Source organism: Sapajus apella, unplaced genomic scaffold, assembly GCF_009761245.1.
Source record: "Sapajus apella isolate SASKATOON/1434 unplaced genomic scaffold, GSC_monkey_1.0 scaffold205, whole genome shotgun sequence".
Taxonomy (NCBI): Eukaryota; Metazoa; Chordata; class Mammalia; order Primates; family Cebidae; genus Sapajus; species Sapajus apella.
Genome location: NW_022437145.1, coordinates 63261 through 73673, shown reverse-complemented (window position 1 = coordinate 73673; position 10413 = coordinate 63261). Strand labels below are relative to the sequence as shown.

Below are 10413 nucleotides of genomic sequence, written 5' to 3'. Positions count from 1 at the left end.
TTTTTTGTATTTTTAGTAGAGACAGGGTTTCTCCATGTTGGTCAGGCTGGTCTCTGACTCCCAACCTCAGGTGATCCACCCACCTCGGCCTCCCAAAGTGCTGGGATTATAGGCGTGAGCCACCGCACCGGGCCTCTGTCTCCCATTCTTACCCAGCTCCCCACAATGTTCCACTGTGCCCTCTAGAACGCACTCACAGTTATCAGCCAATTCTCTATGTTCTCAACTTCTACTCTGAAAATTCCTTTCTCCTTGTTGCTTTGATTCTTTTCCAAAGACTTATTTTGCCTGCAACCTCTCAAGTGGAGGTATTTTCTCCCCTACCTTCCTAGTTCCAAAATCTTGGCCTCTAAATTCTCCAACTTCCTCCCTTCCAATTACCTTCACCTGCCTCAGCCATTCATGCCCACAGTCATGCCCCCAGACTTTGCCAGTAACTGCATCCTCCACAATAACCCCAATGTCAAGCATCCCACCACCTTGCCCACCTGTCTTTCCAGCTCACTCCCTCTAGTGTTTCAATTCAACAGTTCTTTGGCCCCTCACCCTCAGAAGCAAAATATATGGAGATATTGTTTTATTCACTCTTATGCTCTCATACTTCAAATCTGATCCATCAAGAAATCCTGTGACTCCACCTTCAAAGTATATCTGAAGCTGACACTTTCTGTTACCTCCTCTGCTATCTCTTGCCTACCTTATTGCTGGAGCCTCATAATTAGTTTATCCACTTCTACTCTTACACCCCTGTGATCTATTGTCCTGGCAGCCAGGGTGACTTGTTTAAACCAGATTGCATGAAATCAATAAATTTAGATAGAAAAGAAAAGCAGTCAAAGACAGAACCCTGAGGCACTATATTTAGAGGTCAGGGAAATAAAGGAGAATTAGCAAAAGACATTGAAGTAAATCCACCAGAGAAGCAGGAGAAAAACCATGAATATATGACATTCTATATGCCAAGTAAAGGCAGTGATTCAAAGAAAAGAGATGTTGATAAGTAAGATGAAGACTAAATTTTGCCTACTGGATCTAGCCATGTGCTATTTATGGGTGACTTTGGCAAGTACACTTTCAGGGATAACTGGGGGTGAAAGTCTAACTGGGGTAAGTTCAAGAGAGAATAAGAAAGTGGGAAATGTATGAAACAAGCCTGAAGGATCTTGTTACACTACAAAGCCCAAACTTCATCAAATACTACTAGGGATGTATGAAAAGGACTTAGAAGCCTCCTTGAATAGCCTCCCATTGGCCAAAGATAGGACAATTTGAGTCATAAAAGAATGATGGTAGGGCCGGGCGCGGTGGCTCACGCCTGTAATCCCAGCACTTTGGGAGGCCGAGGCGGGTGGATCACGAGGTCAAGAGATCGAGACCATCCTGGTCAACACGGTGAAACCCCATCTCTACTAAAGCTACAAAAAATTAGCTGGGCATGGTGGCGCGTGCCTGTAATCCCAGCTGCTCAGGAGGCTGAGGCAGGAGAATTGCCTGAACCCAGGAGGCGGAGGTTGCGGTGAGCCGAGATCGCGCCATTGCACTCCAGCCTGGGTAATAAGAGTGAAACTCCATCTCAAAAAAAAAAAAAAAAAAAAAAAAAAGAATGATGGCCAGGAGTTAAAGACCAGCCTGGGCAACAATGGGAGACCCCATTTCTACATATATTTTTTTTTAATTAGCCCGGTGCGGCCAGACATGGTGGCTCACACCTGTAATCCCAGCACTTTGAAAGGCTGAGGCATGCGGATCACGAGATCAGGAGTTCAAGACCAGCCTGGCCAACATGGAGAAACCCCTTCTCTACTAAAAATACCAAAAGTTAGCTGGGCATGGTGGTGCATGCCTGTAATTCCAACTACTCAGGAGGCTGAGGCAGGAGAATAGTTTTAACCCAGGAGGCAGAGGTTGCGGTGAGCCAAGATCACACCATTGCACTCCAGCCTAGGCAATAAAAGCAATACTCCATCTCAAAAAAAAAAATTAGCCTGGTGTGGTAGCATGCACCTGTGTTCCCAGCTACTCAAGAAGCTGAGATAGGAGGATCATTTGAGCCCAGGAGGGTGAGGCTGTGGTGAGCTGTGATTGCATGATGGCATTCCAGCCTCGGTGACAAAGTGAGACCCTGTTTCAAAAATAATAGTAATAATTAACTACATCAGATTAAAACATAACAAATATTTTAAACTCATGAGCTAATCATGATAGTTTTAAAAACTCTAGCTAGGCATGGTGGCTCACATCTGTAATCCCAGGACTTTGGGAGGCCAAGGCAGGAGGATGGCTTGAGACCATAAGTTCAAGACCAGCCTGGGCAACATAGTAAGATCCTGTCCCTACAAATAATTAAAAACTTTAAAAAGTAATAATATTTGGCCACCTTTGGAGGATGCTACACAACAAACTCATGTTTTTGAAAACTGATAACCAAAGGAAAAGAATCAAGCATTTAACTTATGTTTCCTATGTAATCTAACCCTTTAGAGTAACTGAATAGTTAATGAGGGGATGTTTCCTTTTATACAAGTATTTAAGTTAATAAATAAAGAGAGAATGACAGACCTAGAATATTATTGTTTTGTAATCCCTAATGAATTAGTGGGTCTAGGCAATGATCACCAGTGGCTACTACTATCACAAAGAGAGAGACAACAGGACATTGTGTACCCAACTATGTTTTCCTTGAAAGCCCATTCACTTTCATTATACATTTCTGTTTCCATTCAAATTAAACAAGGTCTACTTGCAGCACATTTGCCTCAACAGTAATCAAAAACAGGCCATGCACAGTGGCTCACACCTGTAATCCCAGCACTTTGGGAGGCCGGAGCTCATCACAAGATCAGGAGATCGAGACCATCCTAGCTAACACAGCGAAACCCCGTCCCTAATAAAAATACAAAAAGCCAGGTGTGGTGGCACACACCTGCAGTCCCAGCTACTCAGGAGGCTGAGGCAGGAGAATCTCTTGAACCTGGGAGGTGGAGGTTGCAGTGAACCGAGATTGTGTCACTGCACTCCAGCCTGGGTACTCCAGCCTGGGTGACAGAGCAAAACTCCGTCTCAAAACAAAAACAAAAAAACAGTAATCAAAAAGAGGCAAAATTAATGGTCAATAAAGAAAGAATATCTTAAGGTTTAAGCTGAAGAGTCCACCCTAATGAATAGAAGCAATATTCTATGAAATCAGTGAGAGGTTCAGTGATGAATCAGACATGGTCCTTGATCCCAGGAGTTCATAAAGCAGCTGGAGAGAGAAAACTTGTCCACACACAACCACCATGAAAGTGATCCAATAGCCTTATTAACAATGATCTGGGTCCCATAAATCCACTTTCTTTGATAAACTGTTACCAGAAGGAAATAACAATACCTCAGAGCTCTCTGCTCCTATAACCAACCAGAGGTGCTACCAAGGAATGAGCCTTAGGAGTCAGTCAAGTCTGAGCTGGAGTCCTGACTCCCCCATCAATTAACTGTGTGACCTAGAGAAAGTTTCTTGAACTTCAGACTTGATTTTCTTTTCTGTAGAATGTAAATAATAATCTCTGCCTCCCAGGACTGCTGAGAGAATTAGGTAAATTATACAGGCTCTATATGTGTCTGTGCCCTACTCCTCTCTACTCTCCTAACATCTCCACTTTGTCTCTCTCTACCACCCGCTTGTCTATACACATATCATCATCATGGTCTACCAGGGAACACTAACGTAAAGAGGTATAGGAGGAGGAGGAGCCCAGGCATTGTGGTCCATACCTCATGTAGTACACTGTCTTTGTCCTGGCAGACTGCAAGCACATAGATGGAGGCTTTGAAAACTGCCAGTGGGGGGCACTCGCCCTGGTCCTGCAGAGACAGGAGGAAGCTTTGCACAGCCTCAAATAAGTCTGCCTCTGAGACAAACCTGTCAACCAAGAAAAGCCTGAGTGAGAAAGACAGAGCTGGCAGGCCACTAGAATCTTCTGTCCCGCCTGGCACATCCTTCCTCAGCCCACTGTCCTGCCCCAGCATGCCCACAGCCTAATGACATCTTACACAAACAGTGTGCTATACATACTCACAAAGCTTTTCCACATATATACATCACATTGTTCTATGCCTTGTGCAAGGCTCAGTTAGAGGCCAAATACTCCCCATCCACACTTGTGAGGTAAGCTATCTGCCAGCTGGACCAGCACTGTTAAAGAGAAGGGTGCTACTGCTGGGGTTCAGCAGGCCCTGCTTTGGCAGCTGCTCTACCCCTCTCTTCTTGTATTTATCATTAAACAGTAGTGTGTTTGGCCAATATTTATCATTAAACAGTAGTGTGTTTAGTAGACATAATACCAAAAACACAAATGACTAAAGAAAAAATAGATAAATTAGAGGTCATCAAAATTAAAAACATTTGTGCTTCAAAGGATACCACTAAGAAAGTGAAAAGGGCCAGGTGTGATGGCTTATGCCTAAAGTCCCAGCACTCTGGGAGGCTGAGATGGGAGAACTGCTTAAGGCCAGGAGTTTGAGACTAGCGCCTAGGCAACATAGTGAGACCACATCTCTACGAAAATAATAATAATAATAATAATTAACTGGTTGTGGTGATGCATACCTATAGACCTAGCTACTTGGGAGGCTGAGGTGGGAGGACCACTGGAGCCCAGGAAGTTGAGGTTGCAGTGAGCCATAATTGTGCTACTGCATTTAAGCTTGCGTTAGAGAGCAAGATCCGAAAGGAAAAGCAAAGAAAGGGAAAGGGGCAGGTAAGGAAAAAGGGAGAGTAGAGTCTGGAAAGGAAGGGAAGGGAAGGGGAAGGCAAGGGAGAGGAGGGGAGGGGGAAAAAAGGGGAGGGGAGGGGAAAGAAAGGAAGGAAAAAAGGGAAAGGCCAGAATAGGACAGGACATGAAAGGAAGAAAGAAATAAAAGAAAGTAAAAAGACAGCAAACAGGAGGCCAGGGGCAGTGGCTTATGCCTGTAATATCAGCATTTGGGGAGGCCAGGTGAGAGGATTGAGAATATACCCAAAAAGTGTTTTCTCACAGAAAAAAGAAAAAAAAAAAAAAGAGACTATATCCAAAAAGAATTGAAGACAGTACTCTAACAAATACATGTACACAGATACTCACAATAACACTATTCACAACAGCCAAAAGGTGGAAAAAGTCCAAATATCCATCAATAGGTGAATGAAAACAAATTATGGTGTATACATACAAAAGTATATTATTCAGTCATAAAAGGAATGAAGTACTGATACATGGTACAAACATTACGCTCACTGGATGGACCTCTAAAACATTACGCTAAGTGGAAGAAGCCAGACACAAAAAGTCATATATTGTATAATCCCATCTATATGAAATATTCAGAATAGATAAATCCAAAAAGACAGAATAGATTGTTGATTGCCAGGAGCTGGGGAGGGAGGAGGAATGGAAGTGACAGCTTTGCAGTGATAGAAATCTTCTGGAACTAGATGAAGGTAGGAGTTGCACATTTTGAATGTACTATTAAATACCACTGAATTGTTCACTTTAAAATGGTTAATTTTGGCCAGGTGCGGTGGCTCACACCCGTAATCCCAGCACTCTGGGAGGCCAAGGCGGCCAGATCACGAGGTCAGGAGTTTGAGACCAACCTGACTAACATGGTGAAACCCCGTCTTTACTAAAAACGCAAAAATTAGCTGGGTGTGGTAGCACTCACCTATAATCCCAGCTACTTGAGAAGCTGAGGCAGGAGAATTGCTTGAACCCAGGAGACGGAGTTTGCAGTGAGCTGAGATCGCGCCACTGCACTCCAGCCTGGGCGACAGAGCAAGACTCTGTCTCAAAAAAAAAAAGGTTAATTTTATGTTGTGTAAATTTTACCTCAATAAATTATTTTTGTTTGTTTTTTGTTTTTTGAGATGGAGTCTTGCTCTGTCGCCCAGGCTGGAGTGCAATTCAGCCTCCCGAATAGCTGGGATTACAGGTGCCCGCCACCACACCCAGCTAATTTTTGTATTTTTAGTAGAGACAAGGTTTCACCATGTTGGTCAAGTTGGTCAAGTGATCCACCTGCCTTGGCCTCCTAAAGTGCTGGGATTATAGATGTATGCCACTGAGCCTGACGAATAAATTATTATTACAATTTTGAGATGGAGTCTCACTCCATTGCCCACACTGGAGTGCAGTGGTGTGGTCTCAGCTCACTGCAACCTCCGCCTCCTGGGTTCAAGCAATTCTCCTGTCTCAGTATCCCAAGCAGTTGGACTACAGACACCTGCCACCATGCCTGGCTAATTTTTGTACTTTTAATAGAGACGGGGTTTCACATTGTTGGTCAGGCTGGTCTCGAACTTGCGACCTCAGGTAATCCATCCACCTCAGCCTCCCAAAGTTCTGGGATTACAGATGTGAGCCACCATATCCAGCCCAATAAATTATTTTTTTAAAGGTTAAGAAAGAACAGTCCTTTTTATTTTTATATCCTTTTTGAGATGGAGTCTCAACCACTCTGTCATCCAGGATGGAGTGCAGTGGCACAATCTCAGCTCACTACAACCTTGTCTTGCTGTAACATCCGCCTCCTGGGTTCAAGCAATTCTCTTGACTCAGCTTTCTGAGTAGTTGGGATTATAGGTGTGCACCACCACACCCGGCTAATTTTTGTATGTTTTGTGGAGACAGGTTTTTACCATGTTGGCCAGGCTGGTCTCAAACTCCTGACCTCAAGTGACCAGCCCGCCTTGGCCTCCCAAAGCACTGGGATTACAGGTGTGAGCCACTGTGTCCAGCCATGATTTTTAAAATGTAATAAACTGTATAGTAATTATTAAAACCGGCCAGGCGCAGTGGCTCACGCCTGTAATCCCAGGACTTTGGGAGGCCAAGGTGGACAGATCGCAAGGTCAGAAGATAGAGATCAGCCTGACCAACAAGGTGAAACCCCGTCTCCGCTAAAAAAAAAATGCAAAAATTATCCAGGCATGGTGGTAGGCGCCTGTAATCCCAGCTACTTGAGGAACTGAAGCAGGAGAATTGCTTGAACCCAGGAGAGGGAGGTTGCAGTGAGCTGAGATCATGCCACTGCACTCCAGCCTAGAGCAAGACTGTCTAAAAAGAAAAAAAGTGATTATTAAAACCAAACTAAACTACTGAAGTTTTTTTTCTGTGCACAAACAACACCCTCAAGGATAGCAAGGAATACTCATTGGCTTTCCAGGCCTCTGACTATCAGCACAGTGTCTACTCACCTGTTCTAAAACCCTTCCAAGATATGAGTCTCTCAGGGACACAACCTATTTCTTACTTATCCCTGGGTCCCCAATGCCCAGCATCAGGCTAGGAGAGATGCCTCTGTGAATATTTATTGAACTGAATCATTGATGAAGGTCCCAAGACCCACCAACAGCTACCACCTCTATGCACTGACCTGTCCTCATGGACGTAGGCCAAGTAGAAGAGGAGCAGGATGCAGTGCTGTCTCTGTCGAGCTGCTCCCTCCACGTACTGGCGATCAGACAGGAAAGCAAGGCTTTCAGGGCTCCTGCTGCTTATCTGGGGCAGCCCATGCTGCAGGAGCTCAGACACTGTAGAGAGTTCTGGGGAGGGAACAAGTAGAGGAAAGGCAAACAGAGAACATAAGAGAACAGGTAATCAGTACATTAGTATCTACTACACACAGAATACTGCACAGGGCAGCCAAGGGGTACATGCAGTATAGAAGGAAATAAGGAAATCAGAGGCTCCTCTTCCTTTGAGCAGGGTTCAACCTACTGGGAAAGACTAATGTTAACATATTGAAGGACATGGATATGCCTCAAAAATTAACATTCATTCTTTCATTCATTTGACATATGTTCAATGAGTGGCTACTACTCTTAGGAGAGGCTATGAGACCCAGGCCCTACCTTCAGGACTGGCAGCTGATGGGAAGAGACACATAATGAGACAGGCAATTGCAGGACATGTGGTCATCCCATATTGAGGAGAGAGTGACTCAGGCCGCCTGGCATGGGGAAGGCAAGGTCAAAGAGGAAGAAACTGTGGGCCAGGCATGGTAGCTCACACCTGTAATCCCAGCATTTTGGGAGGCTGATGGAGGCAGATCACCTGAGGTCAGGAGTTCAGGACCATCCTGGCCAACACGGCGAAACTCCATCTCTACAAAAATACAAAAATTAGCCAGGCATGATGGCAGGTACCTGTAATCCCAGCTACTTGGAAGACTGAGGCAGAAGAATTGCTTGAACCCAGGAGGCGGAGGTTGCAGTAAGCTGAGATGGCACCATTGCATTCCAGCCTGGGCAGCAAGAACAAAACTCTGCCTCAGGAAAAAAAAAAAAGAAATAAACTGTAGAGGGTGAGCAAAAAAAGAGGCAGCAATCGGAGAAAAAAAAGAATACAAAAGAAAGGAAGCAAGGTGTTCAGAGGCCTGAAGGCATAAGAAGACATGCCATGTTTCCATTCAGTGTGACTGGACAGTCAATGAATAGATGTGGGGTATGAGAAGGTGGGAAACTGTGATGCTACTTAAAGAATTGGGATTTTATCATGGGGGGCAGAGATTCCTAGATTTCTTATGAAAATTGTTTCACAAAAGCAGGAATATTTTAATACTGAAAGAACAGGAAAGAAGGCCAGGAATGGTGGCTCAGGCCTGTAATCCCAGCACTTTGGGAGTCTGAGGCGGGCAGATCATTTGAGGTCAGGAGTTCAAAATCAGCGAGGCCAACATGGCAAAACCCCGTCTCTACTAAAAATACAAAAATTAGACAAGCATGGTGGTGAGCACCTGTAGTCCCAGCTACTCCGGAGGCTGACGCAGGAGAATCGCTTGAACCCAGGAGGCAGAGGTTGCAACAACCCAAGATCGCGCCACTGTACTTCAGCCTGGGTGACAAAGCAAGACTCTGTCTCAAAACCAGGAATGGTGGCTCAGGACTGTGGAAAGAAAAATACTGACCTGGCCTGGCGAGGTGGCTTACGCCTGTAATTCTATCACCTTGTGAGGCTGAGGTGGGTGGATCACCTGAGGTCAGGAGTTTAAGACCAGCCTGGCCATCATGGTGAAACCCCATCTTTATTAAAAAAAAAAAAAAAAAAAAGAAAGAAAGAAAGAAAAAAAAAGAGAAGACTGACCTAAGAGCTTAACATTTGAATAAAGTCCAGGTGCGGTGGTTCACGCCTGTAATCCTAGCACTTTGGGAGGCCAAGGCAGGTAGATTGTTTGAGGACAGGAGTTCAAGACCAGCCTGGCCAACATGGCAAAACCCCGTCTCTACCAAAAATACAAAAAATTAGCCGGGCATGGTGGCACATGATTGTAGCTCCAGCTACTCAGAAGGCTGAGGCACAAGAATCACTTGAACCAGCGAGGTGGAGGTTGCAGTGAGCTGAGATCGCATCATTGCACTTCAGCCTGGGCGACAGAGCAAGACTGTCTTGAAAGAAAGAAAAGAAAAGAAAATGAAAGAAAGGAAGGAAGGAAGGAAGGAAGGAAGGAGGGAGGGAGGGAGGGAGGGAGGGAAGGAAGGAAGATTGATTTCTTAAATGAATGAATAAACGGAACACACTATTCATGCTAGAGTGAACACTGGACTCCAGAGGCCTGGTGTGGGAATGTTGCAGAGGAGACTGTCCAGAAGAAGGAACTGGGTTTGATGAACATTTGGATCCTTGTCAACTCTTAAAGTGCCAGGAGCCTTGGGTTCCATCATTTTCCAGTTCTATTATTTCACATCTCTAGGAATCAACTTATAATTGCATCACTCCAATTGCTCTGGGCAGCCTCAGGCAAAGAAATCTCATGCCTGTACTAATTCATTACCTGGCCAATCAGCAAGGCACTCAGACTCTAAAGAACACCACAGGCCACATGAGTGGTCAAATTGTAGCATCTTACCTTCTTTGGAAGGTGGTCCAGTCTTCTCTGGAGCTGAGAGGAGGTTAAGGCACATGCAGTAGAGGAAGCTGGAACACACCTGATTTAGGGCTGAGTGACTTAGGAGGAGAAGAAAAGAGAACAGAAGAGATGACATTGATACTTTGGCTGGGAGAACATTATCCCTGCCATGTGTCTGGGCACTACTGCTTTGTGAAATTCTAGCCATGGATGTGGCAGAGGAGGTCCTAAGGCAGCTATGGAAAGTAAATATGGGCTGGCCATGGTGGCTCACACCTATAATCCCAGCACTTTGGGAGGCCTAGGCTGATGGATCACCTGAGGTCAGGAGTTCAAGATCAGCCTGGCCAACATGGTGAAAACTGGTCTCTACTAAAAATACAAAAATTAGCTGGGCATGGTGGCAGGTTCCTGTAATTCCAGCTACTTGGGTGGCTGAGACAGGAGAATCGCTTGAACCCAGGAACTGGAGGTTGCAGTGAGCCAAGATTGTGCCAATGCACTCCAGCCTGGGCAACAAGAACAAGACTCCACAAAAAAAAAAAAAAA

The 10413-nt window shown here is 45.0% G+C and overlaps 1 protein-coding gene across 1 annotated transcript in view; it reads right to left on the bottom strand.

The window, feature by feature from the left end:
• MEI1 (meiotic double-stranded break formation protein 1) overlaps positions 1 to 10413 on the bottom strand; it is a 92691-nt gene that overhangs the window by 33136 nt on the left and 49142 nt on the right. The window contains exons 17-19 of the mRNA XM_032270161.1: positions 9865 to 9962; positions 7393 to 7561; positions 3754 to 3901 (exon numbers count right to left, since the gene is read on the bottom strand). Of these exons, the coding sequence (XP_032126052.1) occupies positions 3754 to 3901; positions 7393 to 7561; positions 9865 to 9962 (415 nt within the window). The remainder of the gene's footprint in view (positions 1 to 3753; positions 3902 to 7392; positions 7562 to 9864; positions 9963 to 10413) is intronic.